At 37.8% G+C, this 22,348-nt stretch overlaps 1 protein-coding gene across 1 annotated transcript in view; it reads left to right on the top strand.

Moving 5' to 3' along the window:
- INPP4B (inositol polyphosphate-4-phosphatase type II B) overlaps positions 1–22,348 on the top strand; it is a 1,415,612-nt gene that overhangs the window by 1,030,307 nt on the left and 362,957 nt on the right. Inside the window, exons 12-13 of the mRNA XM_053703700.1 lie at positions 17,269–17,399; positions 19,328–19,432. Coding sequence (XP_053559675.1) covers positions 17,269–17,399; positions 19,328–19,432 — 236 coding nt within the window. The remainder of the gene's footprint in view (positions 1–17,268; positions 17,400–19,327; positions 19,433–22,348) is intronic.

Raw genomic sequence — 22,348 nt, 5'->3', positions numbered from 1 at the left:
CTGAACTGTTTACTGTGGGCTGTGTGTTGCTAGGACTCTATGATATCGGGACTGTCATATAAGGTTATCTCTCTGTGTACTGAGCCCCTCGAGCACCGTGTAGGAGCAGATAAGATGTTAGGTGTTACATCAGATAAGTAGGCGCCATAATAAGATTGTTTGGTGTTCACAGTTGGTACCTGTTACAATCATAGTTGCCAGCAAATGGTTGCAATCGGAGCTCCGACTTGGTCGTAAATGTGCCGCAGACTGTGTGTCAAAATAGGTGTCGGCAGCAGAAGTCACTTAGATCTGCTCCAGTTTGCTCTGCAGTATGCCGATGTCTTGAGCTGCGTCACAAATAATGGTCTCACTTCTTGAAGGCCTGTAGGTTTGTAGCCGGTCTTTTTGTGCTTGATCCAAACAATTATCAGTTTGTCCCATGGCAGATAGCGTTATTCCAGATTAGGCATAAATTGCAATACTCACTACCGAGATTAGAACTCTCAAATTTAGATGTTTTTTTAGATGACTGAATGTGGAGACGAAGGAAAACACGTCCACCCAGCATGATAGTTGGCTCCGCCCCCGTTTTATCGTGGTTTTAATGCAAATATTTTACATTCCAGTGTTCTTCAAATAGGGGAAAATTTTCTATGTATTTTTAAATAGATATTCCTATTCATATCTGTATATACCTTTACATATATTAATTCATATAAATATGTATGTATAGTTATATATTTTACACAAATACATCACATATATATATATATATTTATAGAAATATATATTTAAAACTAAATCGAAAATGTTCTTATTTAACTCATGTCGGGTTAGCGCACAAGCGATAAGTATAAGTTTTTTCTCTTGTTAAGTGTGTTCAGTCCACGGGTCATCCATTACTTATGGGATATATTCTCCTCCCCAACAGGAAGTTGCAAGAGGATCACCCAAGCAGAGCTGCTATATAGCTCCTCCCCTCACATGTCATATCCAGTCATTCTCTTGCAAGTCTCAACATAGAAGGAGGTCCGCGAGAGGAGTGGTGTTTTATACTTAATTTATTTCTTCAATCAAAAGTTTGTTATTTTTAAATGGCACCGGAGTGTGCTGTTTTTCTCTCAGGCAGTATTTAGAAGAAGAATCTGCCTGCGTTTTCAATGATCTTAGCAGACGTAACTAAGATCCACTGGCTGTTCTCACACATTCTGAGGAGTGGGGTAACTTCAGAAAAGGGAATAGCATGCGGGGTCCCCCGCAAATGAGGTATGTGCAGTAATATTTTCTAGGAATGGAATTGACTAAGAAAACACTGCTGTTACCCATATGATGTAAGTACAGCCTTTAATGCAGTAGTAGCGACTGGTATCAGGCTGATAAATGTATGCGCAGTTGAGTTATTTTCTAGGGACTAGAACTGACTGAGAAAATACTGTTAATACTGAAATAAATGTATGGGCCTTAACTGCAGTAGAAGCGACTGGTAGCAGGCTTAGTGATAACTTTGCATAACACTGGAAAGTTGTTTTTAAAACGTTTACTGGCATGTTATTCGTTTTGTGAGGTACTTTGGTGATAAATCTTTTTGGGCATGATTTTTTTCCATATGGCTAACGTATATTTCTGCATAGAAACCGTTGTAACAGGTCTCCCACTGTTGTAATATGAGTGGGAGGGGCCTTTTTTAGCGCCTTGTTGCGCAGTTAAAATTCTTGCACAGTCTTCCTGCTTCTTCCTCCTTGATCCAGGACGTCTCCAGAGAGCGCAGGGGTCTTCAAAATTCATTTTTGAGGGAGGTAATCAGTCACAGCAGACCTGTGACAGTGTGTTTGACTGTGATAAAAGCGTTAAATCTTAAATTGATTATACGTTTTTGGGTATTGAGGGGTTGATCATCCGTTTGCTAGTGAGTGCAATCCTCTGCTAAATTCATACATTTCCTGTTAAAATTGTTGGCTATAACTGAATTAGTTCATTGTTATTTCAACTGTGACAGTTTTTTTGTGTTTTTAAAAGCACTGCAGCGTTTTTTCTATTGCTTGTAAATTTATTGAAAGATTTTTTCCAAGCTTGCTAGCCTTCATTGCTAGTCTGTTTAAACATGTCTGATACAGATGAATCTGCTTGTTCATTATGTTTAAAAGCCAATGTGGAGCCCAATAGAAATATGTGTACCAATTGTATTGATGTTACTTTAAATAAAAGTCAGTCTTTACCTGTAAAGAAATTATCACCAGACAACGAGGGGGAAGTTATGCCGCCTAACTCTCCTCACGTGTCAGTACCTTCGCCTCCCGCTCAGGAGGTGCGTGAGATTGTGGCGCCAAGTACATCAAGGCCCTTACAAATCATTTTGCATGATATGGCTAATGTTATGAAAGAAGTATTATCTAATTTGCCTGAGTTAAGAGGCAAGCGCGATAGCTCTGGGTTTAGGACAGAGCGCGCCGATGACACGAGAGCCATGTCCGATACTGCATCACAATTTGCAGAACATGAGGACAGAGAGCTTCATTCTGTGGGTGACGGATCTGATCCGGGGAGACCGGATTCAGAAATTTCAAATTTTTAATTTAAGCTTGAGAACCTCCGTGTATTGCTAGGGGAGGTGTTAGCGGCTCTGAACGATTGCGACACGGTTGCAATCCCAGAGAAATTATTTAGGCTGGATAAATACTATGCGGTACCGGTGTGTACTGACGTTTTTCCTATACCTAAAAGGCTTACAGAGATTATTAGCAAGGAGTGGGATAGATCCGGTGTGCCCTTTTCCCCTCCTCCGATATTTAGAAAAATGTTCCCAATAGACGCCACCACACGAGACTTATGGCAGATGGTCCTTAAGGTGGAGGGAGCAGTTTCTACTTTAGCCAAGCGTACCACTATCCCAGTGGAGGATAGTTGTGCTTTCTCAGATCCAATGGATAAAAAATTAGAAGGTTACCTTAAGAAAATGTTTGTTCAACAAGGTTTTATATTACAGCCCCTTGCATGCATTGCGCCCGTCACTGCTGCAGCGGCATTCTGGTTTGAGTCTCTGGAAGAGGCTATTCGCACAGCACCATTGGATGAGATTATGAACAAGCTTAAAGCCCTTAAGCTAGCTAATGCATTTGTTTCGGATGCCGTTGTGCATTTAACCAAACTAACGGCTAAGAACTCCGGATTCGCCATCCAGGTGCGCAGAGCGCTATGGCTTAAATCCTGGTCAGCAGATGTCACTTCTAAATCTAAATTGCTTAATATTCCTTTCAAAGTGCAAACCTTATTCGGGCCCGGCTTGAAAGAAATTATTGCTGACATTACTGGAGGTAAGGGTCACACCCTTCCTCAGGACAGGGCCAAATCAAAGGCCAAACAGTCTAATTTTCGTGCCTTTCGTAATTTCAAGGCAGGAGCAGCATCAACTTCCTCCGCTCCAAAACAGGAAGGGACTGCTACTCGTTACCGACAGGGTTGGAAAGGCAACCAGTCCTGGAACAAGGGCAAGCAGGCCAGAAAACCTACTTCTGCTTCTAAGACAGCATGAATAAAGGGCCCCCTATCCGGAAACGGATCTAGTGGGGGGCAGACTTTCTCTCTTCGCCCAGGCCTGGGCAAGAGATGTCCAGGATCCCTGGGCGTTGGAGATCATATCTCAGGGATACCTTCTGGACTTCAAAACTTCTCCTCCACAAGGGAGATTTCATCTGTCAAGGTTATCAACAAACCTAATAAAGAAAGAGGCATTTCTACGATGTGTACAAGATCTCTTAGTAATGGGAGTGATCCACCCGGTTCCGCGGACGGAACAAGGGCAAGGTTTTTACTCAAATCTGTTTGTGGTCCCCAAAAAAGAGGGAACCTTCAGGCCAATCTTGGACCTGAAGATCTTAAACAAGGGTTCCATCGTTCAAAATGGAAACTATTCGAACCATCCTGCCCATGATCCAAGAGGGTCAGTATATGACCACAGTGGACTTAAAGGATGCCTACCTTCACATACCGATTCACAAGGATCATTATCGGTACCTAAGGTTTGCCTTTCTAGACAGGCATTACCAGTTTGTAGCTCTTCCCTTCGGGTTGGCTACGGCCCCGAGAATTTTTACAAAGGTTCTGGGCTCGCTTCTGGCGGTACTAAGACCGCGAGGCATAGCGGTGGCTCCGTACCTAGACGACATCCTGATACAAGCGTCAACTTTTCAAAATGCAAAGTCTCATACAGAGATAGTTCTAGCATTTCTGAGGTCGCATGGGTGGAAAGTGAACATGGAAAAGAGTTCTCTGTTCCCACTCACAAGGGTTCCCTTTCTAGGGACTCTTATAGATTCTGTAGAGATGAAGATTTACCTGACGGAGTCCAGGTTATAAAAAATCCTAAATGCTTGCTGTGTCCTTCATTCCATTCCAAGCCCATCAGTAGCTCAGTGCATGGAAGTAATCGGCTTAATGGTCGCGGCAATGGACATAGTGCCATTTGCGCGCCTACACCTCAGACCGCTGCAACTATGCATGCTAAGTCAGTGGAATGGGGATTACTCAGATTTGTCCCCTTTACTAAATCTGGACCAGGAGACCAGAGATTCTCTTCTCTGGTGGTTGTCGCGGGTTCATCTGTCCAAAGGAATGACTTTTCGCAGACCAGATTGGACGATTGTAACAACAGATGCCAGCCTACTAGGCTGGGGTGCAGTCTGGAACTCCCTGAAGGCTCAGGGATCGTGGACTCAGGAGGAGAAACTCCTCCCAATAAACATTCTGGAATTAAGGGCAATATTCAATGCTCTTCTAGCTTGACATCAGTTAGCAACACTGAGGTTCATCAGATTTCAGTCGGACAACATCACGACTGTGGCTTACATCAATCATCAAGGGGGAACCAGGAGTTCCCTAGCGATGTTGGAAGTCTCAAAGATAATTCGCTGGGCAGAGTCGCACTCTTGTCACCTGTCAGCGATCTACATCCCAGGCGTGGAGAACTGGGAGGCGGACTTTCTAAGTCGCCAGACCTTTCATCCGGGGGAGTGGGAACTTCACCCGGTGGTGTTTGCTCAACTGATTCTTCATTGGGGCGAACCGGAGCTGGATCTCATGGCATCTCGCCAGAATGCCAAGCTTCCTTGTTACGGATCCAGGTCCAGGGACCCGGGAGCGGTGCTGGTAGATGCACTAGCAGCCCCGTGGGTTTTCAACATGGCTTATGTGTTTCCACCATTTTCGTTGCTACCTCGACTGATTGCCAGGATCAAACAGGAGAGAGCATCAGTGATTCTGATAGCGCCTGCGTGGCCACGCAGGACCTGGTATGTAGACCTAGTGGACATGTCATCCTGTCCACCATGGTCTCTGCCTCTGAGGCAGGACCTTCTAATTCAGGGTCCTTTCAACCATCCTAATTTCTCTGAGGCTGACTGCATGGAGATTGAACGCTTGATTCTATCAAAGCGTGGTTTTTCGGAGTCGGTTATTGATACGTTAATACAGGCTCGGAAACCTGTTACCAGAAAAATTTACCATACGCTATGGCGTAAATATTTGTTTTGGTGTGAATCCAAGAGTTACTCATGGAGTAAGGTTAGGATTCCTAGGATATTGGCTTTTCTACAAGAAGGTTTAGAAAAGGGTTTATCCGCTAGTTCGTTAAAGGGACAGATTTCTGCTCTGTCTACTCTTTTACACAAACGTCTGGCAGAGAATCCAGACGTCCAGGCTTTTTGTCAGGCTTTGGATAGGATTAAGCCTGTGTTTAAAACTGTTGCTCCTCCGTGGAGCTTAAATTTGGTTCTTAAAGTTCTTCAGGGTGTTCCGTTTGAACCCCTTCATTCCATTGATATTAAGCTTTTATCTTGGAAAGTTCTGTTTTTGATGGCTATTTCCTCAGCTCGAAGAGTCGCTGAGTTATCTGCCTTACATTGCGATTCTCCTTATCTGATTTTTCATTCAGACAAGGTAGTTCTGCATACTAAACCTGGGTTTTTACCTAAGGTTGTTTCTAACAGGAATATCAATCAAGAGATTGTTGTTCCTTCATTATGTCCTAATCCTTCTTCAAAGAAGGAACGTCTTTTGCATAATCTGAACGTAGTCCGTGCCCTGAAGTTCTACTTACAGGCAACTAAAGATTTTCGGCAAACTTCTTCTCTGTTTGTCGTTTATTCTGGTCAGAGGAGAGGTCGAAAGGCTTCGGCCACCTCTCTCTCTTTTTGGCTTCGTAGCATAATATGTTTAGCCTATGAGACTGCTGGACAGCAGCCTCCTGAAAGAATTACAGCTCATTCCATTAGAGCTGTGGCTTCCACCTGGGCCTTTAAGAATGAGGCCTCTGTTGAACAGATTTGCAAGGCTGCAACTTGGTCTTCACTTCATACCTTTTCAAAATTTTACAAATTTGACACTTTTGCTTCTTCGGAGGCTGGTTTTGGGAGAAAGGTTCTACAGGCAGTGGTTCCTTCTGTTTAATGTTCCTGCCTTGTCCCTCCCATCATCCGTGTACTTTAGCTTTGGTATTGGTATCCCATAAATAATGGATGACCCGTGGACTGAACACACTTAACAAGAGAAAACATAATTTATGCTTACCTGATAAATTTATTTCTCTTGTAGTGTGTTCAGTCCACGGCCCGCCCTGTCTTTTTTGAGGCAGTTCTAAATTTTAATTAAAGCTCCAGTCACCACTGCACCCTATAGTTTTTCCATTCTCGTCTTGTTTTCGGTCGAATGACTGGATATGACATGTGAGGGGAGGAGCTATATAGCAGCTCTGCTTGGGTGATCCTCTTGCAACTTCCTGTTGGGGAGGAGAATATATCCCATAAGTAATGGATGACCCGTGGACTGAACACACTACAAGAGAAATACATTTATCAGGTAAGCATAAATTATGTTTTTTTTCATTTTGCTTTCCCCATTAAAGTCGATATGGAGAAGTGACCATGGTCACGATATTCTAAGTCCTGAAGTTAGCACATGTTGGCTTTCACTTGCGCATAAACATCTTACTTTCAACTAATACACATGATAACTAACACTTCTGGTGGTGTTTGTGCCTGAGCGAAAGTGCTAAATATCGGTCTATTTGGAATCTGGCTGTCTATTTTAGATGAGGGGAACTTACATACAAGCATGGCAACACCCATTACTTAGAAACTCAATGTAATTTAGAAAACCAATGAATTTCCTAGTTAAATTACAGAAGAGGACAAAATAAATAATGAAAGTGTATTGCAATTTTATGTAAAGTAATCTTATACTGTTTAATATCCCTTGAATCTCTTGAACATGAGGGCAAGGTAGTTATTCAGGACAAGTAGTCACAGAAATATTTCATCAATTAAGGACAGTATACAACACAAAATATTAGATAAGAGCCCTTTTGGATCAGTAATATATTAAATTGATGCTAAATGAGGGATATAGTTACAACATCATTTCAAGAAATGAGATAGGGATAGTAAAGCTATAAATTCAAGACTAGTACTAACTTTTTATACTATTCCACAGGTACACTAAAACTGTCAGCATTCACCGGGGTACCCCACCATTGCAGGTATTGGGGGCACTTTTGATGAATATATTGATACATATACACTGTATATAACTGTTATAGAAACTATTCCTTCTTTTGTTTGAGATATACTAGATTTATTGCAAAGATACAAACAAGCAAATTATGTTTCATAGTGCAATACAGTCTGCAGAAGTCCCACCTCACCAAACAAAGGAATATACTCACAATTGAGGGGGAAAGCTCCTGGTCTGATTAGTCTCTCAGATAGATTAATAACAGTCTGAAGGTTTTTCTTCACCTCTAAAAAGAAAATTTCCAGGGATACAAACAATCTCCATGTATGACTGGTATAGTAATAAAAGTGTTATCAATTAACCTTAACTATGATAAAGGGACCCACTATTTGTTAAACGTGGGTGATGTTTGGAGACAAATGTGAAAGCAAAATAGTAGGCCTTGGCTATAGCTGTTAAAGGGACAGTCTACTCTATAATTGTTATTAGTTAAAAAGATAGATAATCCCTTTATTACCCATTCCCCAGTTTTGTATAACCAACACATTTATATTAATATACTATTTACCTCTGTGATTACCTTGTATCTAAGCATCTGCAGACTGCCCCTTATTTCAGTTATTTTGGCAGACTTGCATTTTAGACAATCAGTACTGACTCCTAGGTAACTAAACAGGCATGAGCACAATGTTATCTATATGGCACACATGAACTAATGCCCTTTAGCTGTGAAAAACTGCCAAATGCATTCAGATAAGAGGTGGCCTTCAAGGACTTAGATATTAGCATATGAGCCTACCTAGGTTTATCTTTCAACTAAGAATACCAAGAGAACAAAGCAATTTTGATGAGAAAAGTAAATTGGAAAGTTGTTTAAAATTGCTTGCTCTATCAGAATCATGAAAGTTTAATTTTGACTACACTGTCCCTTTAATATAGCATTGTTTATGGAGAGGTTCCCTATGGTTTGGACAGGAGGAAAGACAATTTTATCACTTTTGAACATTCTGATTTCATGATATGACATTAGGCAGACAGCACAGACATAATTATAATCTAAGAGCAGTGTCAGTGGAGGTGTCATCAGAATGCAGTGATAATGAAAGCCAAATAAGGAAATATTTTTTCTTTCCTTTCCTTATGCTGTCACTTTATTGTTAAGTAATACTTTTTATTCTTGTAATCATCAAATGGAGACAAGAATATATTCCTCACTGTCTTTTATTTATTTATGTCTGCAATTATTTTTTCACACCAATGCAAGTAGTCTTTATATGACATATCTTAGTTCTAAATCAGAAAGAGAGTGAGAGGAAAAGGGAAGGGTGTTTTCTTATGAATTTATGTCACTTTGATTAAGTATCTGCTTTTCTTATTTACTTCCATCATCTTTGTTTTTGTCCTTCTAATGTCAAAACTGATAAGCCCTTAAAAATCAGCATTGTAGCCCTATCGCATATTTTATATAGCCCATGGGCTGAGCTCATTATGGGATATGTTAGTAACAAAGTAGGTGAGGTTGAAAGAAGCCAAAATATCTGTTGAGTTCAACCATCATAGTTCTTCCAACCACTCATACCGTATATTTAAATTGCCTAAGCATTTAGCTAAAGCATGCATAACCTTGGTTTCAATGTATAACCAGAAATATATTCAAGCTCTTTTTAAATCTATTTATGATACTGACAATCACTGCTTTCTCATGCAAATATTTACATAGTTTGGTTGCTCTGAAAATGAAGAATTGCTGAAGGCTTAAAGGGAAGAGCCTACTCCAAAATGTTTATTATTTAAAAGATAGATAATCTGTTTATTACTACTCATTCCCTAGTTTTGTGCATCCAACACGGTTATATTAATATACTTTTTACCTATTTGATTACCTTGTATCTAAGAGGCCCATTTATCAAGCTCCGTACGAGCATTCAGAATCGCCAGAAACAGCAGTTATGGAGCAGCGGTCTATTTTTAATTTGTCTGATCCTTGAAAAAAGCCACCAGTAGGCAGGAAAATGTATTTGGACAGTAGCTGGGATGTAGGATATTATAAACTTGCATTGTATAATGATGTCATGATCATAAGCCACTTTTGCATTTCAGTTACAGTTGTAAATAAAATGGAATAGATTACAAGTGGAGAGCTAATTTATTGCGCACCAGGAAATGGGCAAATTTGCCCGTTTACGGGCGCATAATAAATAATCGAGCTTGTGGTAGCAATTAGCGCTCATAAACTGAATCAGAGATCCGATCTCTGTTTAATTTTTAAAAGTGCCCCAACTGCCCCCAAATTTAGGGCGAGATTATATATGCGGTGTAAGTTTCAGTGCAACTGCTGAAACCCATGTCTCCCGTAAATTCAACCGTAAGTCGAACAAACTGGCGAGGTTCAGAAATGTGCGCAACTACACATTTATGGCGTCGCCAGTGACTTACGCCAATATAGCATAGTTGAAATCGCACATAAAAATCTAAACTTCTAAAAAAATTAAACCGACACGTCAAAACCCCTAATCCCCATCCCCCCACATCAAAGCTACTAATAGAAGTTATTAACCCCTACTCCACCATCCCCACACATTGCAAATTACCTAATAAATCTTTTAACCTCTATACACCCCCAACAACGCAAACTACTATATAAAACTATTAACCTCTAAACTACCATCCCCCTACATAGCAATACATAATAAAAGTATTAACCCCTAATCCGCCAACCCCCCCACAACACAAACAACCTAACAAAAGTATTAACCCCTAATTCGCTAACCCCCCATATCACAAATTATCATATATATAAGCATATACATATTAAATACAACTTTGCTGTGTTGCATAGGTTTGGCCTATATTACCAATATGACCATGGGAATATCAATTGTAATGCATTTTCCATCCCATTATGTTAGTACAAACTGGATTGTTTTGCTGTTGTAATTTGCTAAATCCAATCCAGCGCTACGGAATTTTGCATCCCTATACAAATAAACGATAACAATAATCAGGGAAAGCTATGAAACAGGGCTAGCCTTGAGAAGTCTCTAGTGTGCATTTTGAGCACTGAGAATTTGAAAAGCCACAATATTTAAAGCAAAATTACATGAAAAGGGGTCAAAATAAATAATGAAAGTATAATGCAAAGTTTTTTTAAAAAGTGCATAACTAAACCTTTTATATAAAAATATTTAAAAATGACTGCCCCTTTAATTGTTTCCCATTCATATGCATATTAGACAGTGTTTTAGCTTAGTACTGCTGTATATATGGTATTATTAGTGTCCTTCTAGTTAAGGTTCAATATATAAATGATTGATTTCATGAAAGTTTTTTTGAGCAAAATAGAAAAAAAAAAGATTTATTTTCAGTTATTTAGCTACAGCTTTGCTGCTATCCAAATTTCAGCTTTTTTAAAATGTTGATTTTTCCCTGAAGGTAACAATGAATCACTTCATTCTAATTGCTTCTCATTCTTTGGAGTAGATAATGTATTACAGCAGAATATTGTGGTTTAGTTTTGTAATTTTCTTTATGCACAGACACATCTCAACATATTTCCTGTTCTCTTTAATTAGCCCAGAGACATTTAGTAGATCTTTCATAAAGGATTGCAGATGCTAAGACCTTTGTGTAAAGCTGCACAGTCATATAAAAACGACCTGCAAATTGTTCTGATAAAGATCTGCTATAATCATAAGAATGTATTCATTTTAAAAACTGCATTTAAATTATGCACGGTGCATTTCTTATTGTCCTAAATCTGAATGAAAAATGGGCAAACATGCCATTATATAAATATGTTTTATTTTTTATTTTTTTATCAATTTACAGCTGCAATTCAAATGATTGATGTTTTGTTTGTTGCAGATATTCCGCTATCTTAAAGGGATATGAAACCCAATTTTTTAATTTCATGATTCAGATAGAGCATGCAATTTTAAGCAGCTTTTTACTTTTCTCCTATTATATTTATTTTTGTTCTCTTGGTATCTTTATTTGAAGAAGCAGGAATGTAAGCTCTTAGGTTCCAGCCCATTTTTGGTTCAGCATCTGAGTAGCACTTGCTGATTGGTGGCTACATTTAGATTAATACCTTAAGAATAGGCGCAGCATTTTTGTGAGGTTTTTTTTTTTTTGTTTTTTTTTTTTGCAGGGTGTTAAATAGACATCATCATTTGGCTTATTGGTAATGCAGTGGTTACTTCATCAGGTGAATGCGCATGTGCGATTGGTACACAAATGTATTGGGCAAGCGTGGGTATGAGAAACGTTCCGCTACTCAAACCCAAGTAGTCCACCGTGAATGGACTAGAGAATCAGTCCCGTGGTGGGTTTGGAAATGCTTGGGATTTTAATAAAAAAAAGCAGCATAAGGAAAGAAAAACCCCCCACTTATAACAAGGTATTTTAAGATTGCAAACATTTCTTTCTAACTATCGATTAATTGGAAAAAAAAAAAAAATCATATACCTTTAATAAACTTCAGACATGATTTTTCCTTGACAACCTCACAAGTATTTATGAAAGTAGCACCTTGACCATAAATGACTTTGCCAAGGCAGGATAGATTTTTTGCCAGATATTTTTATTTTTTATTTTTTGTAGTTAGCCTAAATCATGTTTATTAATTGAATTACAAGTTATAATTCCAATACATTTTGTACCTCTGTTTTTAGTCTATCTTTTAGATGTTGGTAATTATGTTGGTTACATTTTGATTCTCTGTGGTCAGTACTTTAAGGTCACATGTTTATTACATTGGTTTTGGTGCCGTTGGATATTTGAGAAAGTAGCAATATGTCAACTTCACACGGACATAATAAATCAATAATAAATTGCTCTGATACCATAGTGTACTTCATTACACTATTGCTGCAACAGTACTATACGCCTGATTATCTTAAGGTCCCTGGAGGAATGACTTAAAAGCAGTTTTCACCTTGAGAACAATGTGTCCCTAAAAGGGGGATCCCTGCATTTATAAGGACATGAAACCCATGAAAAATCCAGATAGAGAGTACAATTTAAAAAAAAGTTTCCAATGTACTTCTATTATCAAATTTGCTAACATTTTCATGCTATTCTTTGTTGAAGAGACATCTAGATAGGCAGCGTGCACATGTCTGGAGCACTACATGAGAACAAATTGTGCTGCCATCTAATACTCGTGCTAATGTATAACATTGTTGCAAAATTGCTGCCATATAGTGCTGCAGACACGTGCCTGAAGGCTCGCGTGGAAACAGCTCCATTCGCAGCATGTTAAATTGGCCCCATGGAATAAACTTCCAATACAGGTGTTAAACACAATAACTGTAAAATAACTTAAAAATACCTGGAACAAGCATACGGCTATCCTAAATAATAAGTATGTTTACACTGCACAAGTAATATGGGTAGGCTTGATTGGACATTTGTTCTTAAATCCCGTCAAATTCTATGTTTTTACGTAGCAGGGTAATCTGATTTTTACTGGCTTCAGTATTTAATATTTCAAGTGTGCTCCTGCTAACTTCACTCTCCCCAGCAAAGTTTTCCCTTCCAGCAAACTTCATTATCCTCTCTCTTGCTCTATCTACCAAATTGCTGTCCATATATAACATTGGGAGCTCTTATTGTAGTCCACACTGCTGCATACTCTCTGAGCACCTATGAACCTACCAGGATTTACACTTCAACAAAGGACACTAAGATATTGAAGCAAATTTGATAATAGATGTAAATTAAAAAGCCGTTTAAAATTAAATGCTACATCTTAATCATTAAATGTTAATTTTGACTTAATGTTAATTTTGACTATCGTCCCTTTAAGAAAAACTTTGTTGTCTGTATTCCTAAAAGTTGATGTATGTAAGTTTGCAGTGAGCTCACATCTATGATAAACCTTATACAACAATGTGTAACTTTAACATTTTAAGTCACTCTAGCAATTTAAAATGATTAATTATGAGAAAGATATGTGTCTCTAAGCTGCATTTGGAATTGAGGGCTGTTGATTAAATATAATCACTTAATGCTAAATACACTATCTTTTCTAGGTAACACACTCAGGGGCCCAGTTATCAAGCTCCGTGTCTGTCCGCCTGCTCTGAGGAGGCGGACAGACATCACGTGAAATCAACACGGTCGAATACGATCGGGTTGATTGACACCCCCTGCTGGCAGCCAATCTGCAGGGGGCGGCGTTGCACCAGCAGTTAACAAGAGCTGCTAGTGCAATGCTGAATGCGGAGAGCGTATTGCTCTCAGCATTGAGCGATGTATGTCGGACATGATCCGCTGATTGGATCATGTCGGACAGGCATTTAATAAATAGACGCCTCAGTCATCAGTATATAGATGAGGTGTTACATGAACTGTGTGGCAGGGATACCTAGGACATGCTAAATGGAGATCAAACCAAGAAATATATTTTTTGTGCGTTTTTGTTTGTTTGTTTCATTGCAAGCAATGTAAGTGTACTACATGATCCAACCGATTTCTACCACATTCAAAACACATAAAAATTTGCAATAGCCACTTAAAGCTCCATTTATCATCTGGCAGCTACTCCTCTGGCCGGCAGCAATCTGCTGCCCGCATAACCATTGCAAACGAGCGCTCCTGTGCCCCCACCTTTGTTAACCCTAACCAAGCTTTGACTTTCTCCCATCTCATTAACCCTTTCTTATCCATACCTGCATCCAACACTAGAACTAGAACCCACTACAAACTTTCTAGCACCCACATGAATACCCTGCTGTAAACTTTCTAGCATCTACAGAAAACCTTTTACCGCACGCAGTGGATACCCAATATAACCCCTCCATAGCAAAACTTCTGTTTAAGGGTCAGTAAAGTCAAATGTATAATATTGCTATAAACAATGTTGCAAACACCTCTGCCAGATGTCTAAAGACAGATACACACTCCTGAGATCACTTAAGATTACTCTTTAAGAAAGGATACCAAAAGAACTAAGCAAAATTCATAGAAGTAAATAAAAAAAAAGTCATGCTTTTTCGAATCAAGTTTAATTTTGACTTTACTGTCCCTTTAATGCCCATCAGAACCTAAAGAGCCCAAGCTCCATTACTCCCCCAGCATAAGACCACCACATCCAAAGATATTGAGAAATCTAAGTTACTTATTGTCCTTCCTGATTGGTCCCTTAATAAATCCTATCTCAGACAACATATCTAGTAAAGAATCCTAGCAGTCAAAAAAGATTGTGATTTATTTATATATAGTTGGCTAAATAAAGGTTTAATTGTAACACATTTATTACAGATTATTTAATACTATTACAAAATATTGAATATGTAATGTGTGCATAACTTTTTCTTTAATGTGTCCAGGGCTGGTATGTATATATATATATATATATATATATATATATATATATATATATATATATATATATATATATATATATATATATATATATGTTTGTGTATATGTGCATTTAGATATATAAAGGGGTCAGAATTTTTCAACTAGTCCCAGACAAATAAGAAATTAGGGGTTTTTTTGCATTCTTGTGTGAAAATTCAGTTTGCAGAACTTTTTTATTTTTATTTTTTTTATTGAGGTGAAATGTAAGGCTTACAGCTCAAGTAAAACAATAAACAAAGCATACATTGGAGTTACAATGGTACAGAGTAATATTCAAACAGAATTTTTTTTAACTAACATCATTTAAGTGTAGAATACAAGATATAGTTAGTCTTTGAGATTAGCAGCCCTCTAGATGTCCCATGAGGCCACTCTTGGACCTACAATGACTCCTAAATATACCAAGCTACAGAGAGGTATAGTGACCATTAGCAGACTACTCTTGAGCCTCTGAGAACACCTCTTTTTTCTTTCAAATTTTATATGAGTGTATATTACATATAGAATAATTTTTATATCATATATATGTATACAGTGCTCCGCCTATAAGAAAGTAAAGTAGGACATGGTAATACAGTTTGGAATGATGCTTAGGACAGGATGATATACCTGTATACAATAGCTGAATCCACTTATAGAGAAAGGTTGTAGCAAGTATATATATATGATTAAACTAAGACCCACTGTACCATGTTGCAATACAATACACCCTTAGCTGGTACTAGTACCTCATCTAGTAATTGGACTCTCAGATCTTTCCTATTTTGTAACCTTAGTATTACATTTTTTTGTGAATAGAATAATGTCTAAATACCTGGACCCCTACAATACATTGGAATATAGTTTATAGGGGCATACATTGGATTTGGTTGCAATGTGAGCCTGTGTCTGGGGCTCTAATATTGGAACTTAAAAGTAGTAAACATACTGCCTCTGCCACTGGCAGTAGTTTGGTGGTTTAAAATTCCATACTAGAGCTTCCAAGTAATGTAGAGGCCATAGAGACCATCTTCTACCATAGGGTGTAGCTGTACAACCATCTGCATGATTTTAGTGCTGTGAGAAAAAAAAGTTTCATATATAGTGTACAGGGTCTGTAGATATGCAAAACATTAATCATTTGAATACCAAGATATCATGTTATACCCAGTTAAAGGAATGCAATTAATTATACTTCCTAAGTAACGGAGACCAACTATAAGCAAAAGTTCAGTAAACTTGATCTTACATTATAAAAAGATTTTACATAACTTAAAAACTAGCTGAAACATCAAGTAGAGTTTTCTGTCTGTATTGTTTAGACAATGTTTGTCTAATGATTATCCCATCTCAAAGTAAGTCAACCATAAGGCAGAACAATGTAGAGTATAGTCCCAGATATTTTTTCGGGTCCCAACAGAGTAAAAAATGGTATCTGGGCAGGGAGTCCCTACGAGGAGATATACAAAGTTATAACCTACTGGGCTGCCTCCTATGAGCTGAGAATATCTACCTTTCTTCGCCAATTTGACTAATTATACAGCATTTTTGGGAGAAGAGCTCCTGTCAGAAGGCTAGCAATTACAGGTTCTATCTGAGTGGTTCCTTTAGCGGGTATTAGCGTGTCCTCCACTGCTTCCAACAAAGTCCCTGTGTTAGAAGGCGCCACCAGGTCAAAAATCGATCAGGAGACTGGTGCAGATAAACCCGTGTCAGGGCCTAAGAGAAGGGCTGATGTCATGCTTACGGATTTCGTTCTCGCCGCTGTAATTTTGCAGTTAAGTTCCACATTGCTTCCTATAACTATCTCCCTGGAGTCGACTGGGTAAGATAGGCTCTTCGGTTCTTTGCTTGTGTTTGTTTCCTCAGCCTCTAAGCAAAGCTGCTGACTGTATGATGCTTGGGGAATCTGGAGCTGGTGGTGTCATTTTATTCTTGGACCTATGCAGCACAATGTCATGAGCTCACTTTTGCCATACAGCACACAACAAGCAATGGAAGTGGAAAGCACTCTGAACCAGAGCTGACAGCATCTACTCCCCCCCATTTCCCCAGTGCACATGTGTAACAGTATCCTCTTAGCTGTAGATTACTTCCTCAATGTGGTGGGCTGTCTCAAATGACCGGCTGACAGTACTTGTTACTGCTGAGGTATCAACTTCTGACAAAGCACTGTTTGCTTGATATTTTAACCATGTTACTTGTTTAGACACCATCATCATTGTGAGTGTCAGCTCTAAAGTGCAATATAAGTGCATAGAAAAGTTAATTGATAAGTATCATCTACAAAGTTATTGCAAAGCATTTTAAATTTAGTTTAAAAGCACATAATATGTATGATATTTTTTGGTGAATGCATTGATTAGGTAGATATAGTGTTTTAATATGGTAACAGTATGATTCTGATTAAATTAATTAATCTTCCCCCATTAGGATTGAACAACTAAAGGATTTGGGTGAACTCTCGCCACACTGGGATAACCTACGACAAAATGTGATTACTCATTATGAGGAAATGGTATGCGTCTACCAGGATAGCCTCTCAGAGTTAGAAAAACACACAGGTACGATCAATATTAATCATATACACAATACATTCAGAAAGGGTCTTTGTTTAAATTAATTTTCTGGGCAATATCTGGGTAAAGAACAAATAAATATCTATTTATAGGATCTATCTATAGGATAAAAACAATAAAACTAAGATTGTGTGTTAAATAAAAAAAAATTTGGTTGACACCAGACAATGCAATAATACATCGAGTTCTAGAAGTATTTAACATTGTACTAACCAAACCTGTAGTGTTAATTTTCCAAGACTCTGGTACCATAAGACTGACGTAATGCAGATATGGTGCTACTGCTTAAGAAGGAGCTAGAAGTCACCTTGGAAGCTTTTGATCAGAAAGTCTCACACAAGAGATGGGGAAATTACTAGATGGGATTACAAATTATTATAGTTGATAGTATATTTATGAAATCAAGTGTGTGAATGACAGTTAGTATGGTTTAGATCATGCCAAATTAATTATTCTCTAATAGGAACATAGGTGAACCAGTAACAATATTGGGGTTTTTAAACAATTGGCTGAAAGACAAGAGACAAAGATCTATATCTTAAAAGGACATGCTTGAAATTGGCCAAAAGTATTAAATGGGATTCTTTGAAGCTTAGTATTGTAGGTTCTTTTTATTTGTGGTAATAGTGTGATATATGGGTTATGTCTACCTCAGTTTCTCTCTGTTATATATCTTTTTTTTCTAGCCTTGCTATCCTTGAAATGTTTGGTACATGCAGTTGAGATGCACATAAAAATTTGTATGTACGGTGTTTAATAGTCTTTGTTTCTACTAAGAATGTTTTATATCCTTTCAAGTAGACTTCTACCTTAATGTTTCTATATGTCATCTGTACAATGTTTAATGCTGATATATCTATCATATGTTTTAATGCACTCCTTCATTTGTATATTTGCATTTCCAAAAAGTTAATAAATAGCATTTGAACTTACCCAAAAATTTTCTTGACTTCTATGACTGCACTATTAGATCTTCGTTATCTTTATGTATTTATAAATTTGTTTATTTTTATTAAAAATCAATACATGGTATCAGGGACATTTGTATGGCCCATATTTTTAAACTAAAAACTGGGCACATTCAGTCATGAACACATTAAATTAATTTGTGTTTCTTTGCTTCCTGTTTACAATTATTCTTAATCATGCAATATTTACTGAATGCAGACTAATGTGTAGCTCTTAGGAGGATGTAGACTTAAACTGATGAGAAAAATAGTATTTCAGTTCATTGATTCTTCTGAAAAAATGCAGACATCCTCAAGGAAATACATTTAGTAAAGAGCTATTATGTATTTGTGCTGTCTGGTCAGTTAATGCTAACAGTAGAGATGGATTGCATATGCCGACACCACAGAACCGAGTGGACATTTGCCAAGGACCCTGTAGCAGTGGCATTGTTTCATGACTGTGAAATTACACTGGAATACCATTATACAGTCATGTAGCAGTGCAAAAACATGAAGAAACTGAATAATATGCTAAAAAGTGAAATACGGGAAAAAGGCTTGTACATTCATTATTTTTATTCTGACAAGTCCATAAAAATGACTTGTACTTTAGCTTTGACTTTATAAAAAATGTTATAATTTAAGAGCAGCCAAAACATAATGTGTGATAAATGTGGCATAATTTTTGCCATGCTGACTCCCCGTTGTAGACAGCAGGAGATGTCTGTCACTTATAAGGTATTTGCATATCTGCACATTAAATACTGTTCTGTAGATTACTGAGATTGTTCATGCTGAGAATCAGCTATAAAAGTGCTTTCATTTCTAAAAGTTTAGTGCACAATAAAATCTTAAAATGAACTAGAAATATACAATATGTGCATCATGCTAAAAAAGCTACCATCTGTTTTCTGAAAGACATGGTGATGCTTAAAATTTTGAATTTCCCTTTTTTTCCCCCAGGGTCTTCTTTCAAATCCAGCTGTAGTAAAGGAGAAAGAAGTCTAGAATTTGTTCCAATTAATCTACATTTACAAAGAATGCGTGTTCACAGCCAAAAATTAAAAGGTATAATTGCTTTTTTGGAACACTGTTACACTGTTTATAGGTGGGGGGTCTCATTCAGTCAACAAAAGGAAAAACTAAACCAAACATCTTAATTCTGTTTATTGGGACATTTGAATTGTTTAAGAATCTAGGTAAACTCAATACATTTTTATTTTAAAAATGATATTTTGGAATCTGTGCTCTCTGGGTGGCACGTTAAGAGAAAGGAGAATTAAACTGTTATTTTATTTTGATTACAAAGCACTATAAATTATTGGAAGAACATTAATTTTGATTTGATCTGTCATTTTGCTTCATGGGTATTAGCAATTGAAACAGGCTAAAGTCCCCTTAGCCAACATTTGAGATCCACTAATACATTAAAAAATGGACTGAACTGAAGACACATAGAATGACAACATTAAAGGGACTGCAAAGTCATAATACGTCAGATAGAGGGGCCAATTTATCAACCAGTGAATTGGCCCCAATGCAGCTGTTTCCGCCGCCGGAAACAGAAGTAAAGAAGCAGCGGTCTTAAGATCACTGCTCCTTAACTCGTCCACCACCTCTAAGGCGGCAGACAGCAATCCGCCCGATCGCATGCGATCGGGTTGATTGACACCCCCTCTGGCCGCGAATCTGCATTGGGCGGAATTGCACAAGCATTTCTAGTCAAATGCTTGTGCAATGATAAATGCCGACAGCGTATGCTGTTGGCATTTATTGATGTGCAGGGTACATGATCGCAACAGTGGATCATGTCTGTCCGCACATTGATAATTCGACCCAAGAGAATACAATTTTAAACAACTTTCCAATTTATTTCTATTGTTTAATTTGCTTCCTTCTCTTGTTATTGTTTGCTGAAAGGTTTATCTAGGTAAGCTCAGGAGCAGCAAAGAACCTAGGTTCTAGCTTCTGACTGGTGGCTGCATATATATTCCGAATGTCATTGGCTCACACATTTGTTCATTTAGAAACCAGTAGTGCATTGCTGCTCCTTCAACAAATGATACCAAGAAAATTAAACAAATTTGCTAATAGAAGTAAACTGGAGCGTTGTTTAAAATTGTATGTTCTACCTAAATCATGAAAGAATGTTTTTGGGTTTCATGTCCCTTTAACATGCCCTTATTCTGAAATGAGTGTAGTTTCATTTCTAATATATAAAATTTAACATGCCTCCTAAAGAATGAATAATTCTAAATACGCTGTCGGCATTTAACATTGCACAAGCAATTCTGGTGAACTGCTTGTGCAAAGCCACCCCCTCCAGATTCGCAGCCAATCGGCCGCATGCAGGGGGTGTCAATCAACCCAATCGTATTTGATCGGGCAGATTGATTTCCGCAGCCTCAGTGGCAGTGGACAAGTTAAGAAACAGCAGTCTTAAGACCGCTACTCTTTAACTCCTGTTTCTGGCGAGCCTCCAGGCTCTCAATCAGAAACAGGTGCATTAGGCGCCATTCGGGGCACGTTAAAATGGCCCCATAGTGTAGTATGTCCCAAACTTTTTCAGTGAATATGTTCAAATTAAAACTTACATTCTTTAGAGCAAATGTATTGCTCAATGATTAAAGGGACAGTTTACTCAAATATTTTCTCCCCTTTAATTTGTTCCCAATGATCCACTTTACCTGCTGGAGTGTATTAAATTGTTTACAAGTAGCTCCTTTACCCTTATATTGGCATTTGAAATGGTTAATTTAGCATGTGGTATCCCCACCTATTCTGAAAGTTTGTGGCCGCGCGTACCAGCTATAGATAAGCTTTGTAAACACAGCCAGCAGAAGAAATTACACTCCCAGTGTGATAAAGAAGAGATAAGGTAATAAAATATTGATTTTCCATTGTTCTCTCAAAGTATTGGTGATTGTTTTAAGGACAGATATAAGATAAAGAAGCAGGTATATGTGCACAATGTGATACAGTAATGAGATCTGATTATACCTACAAGCTCAACCTATTTTATTAGGCTGTGGCTTCAAAACACAAAATCAGAGCTTTAATATACAGAAATAAACCTGCAGTTGGTAAAAAAAGCAATTGTAAACACATTAAGGGAAAAACTATTTTACAGTATACTGTCCCTTTAAGCCTCCCATATGATTAATGTTTTATACACTGCTGCTCACCAGCTCAGTAACCATGTTAAATCAATTTATTTCAAATACATTGTATAAAAACAAATATTGTATTACATATTACCACCAGTCACCAAGGCATCTAGCGCTACTAATACAGAGAAGCAGGTATTACTGTATGTGTTCATGTACGTTTCAGTTCTACAATTGTCACCAAAACGGGTAGTACTACATGACGAGTCTAACACCAAATGGCTAAACACTGCATTTGTAGAGCCAAGGGGTACATGACCATATACAGGAATACTTGTTTCTATGCAACCTGAGACATTGGGGTGAATTTATTAAACTTATATATATATAAAAATATGTATGTGTGTATGTAACAATGTGTATACGTGTATTTATATGTTTAAATGGGAAAATATGTATGGGCACACACACACACACACACACACACACACACACATATATATACACAAAGAACATAGATTTTGATGGCAGATAAGAGCTATAGACCCAGCAAGTTGGTTTGCTATTTCCTAAAAGTATAAACTTATCTAGTTCTTAGGATAGCCTTATGCTTATTCCAGGCATTCTTAAAGTCCCCCACCGTGTTTGTCATTACCACCTCTTGTAGAAGTTTATTCCATGAATCAATCACCCTTTCTGTAAAGAAGTGCTTCCTCAAATTACTCCTGAATCTACTACCCTTCAGCTTGAGCTCATTACCCCCTTGTTTCTTTTTATGAAAAATACTTACAGCCTCAACTTTACTAAGCCCCTTAATATTCTTGAAAGTTACTATCATATCACCTCTTTTACTTATTTGCTCTAAGCTATACATGTT

The sequence above is a fragment of the Bombina bombina genome, chromosome 2, assembly GCF_027579735.1.
Source record: "Bombina bombina isolate aBomBom1 chromosome 2, aBomBom1.pri, whole genome shotgun sequence".
NCBI lineage: Eukaryota > Metazoa > Chordata > Amphibia > Anura > Bombinatoridae > Bombina > Bombina bombina.
The sequence above is the reverse complement of the archived record's forward strand: the minus strand, read 5'-3'. Positions and strand labels throughout refer to the sequence as shown.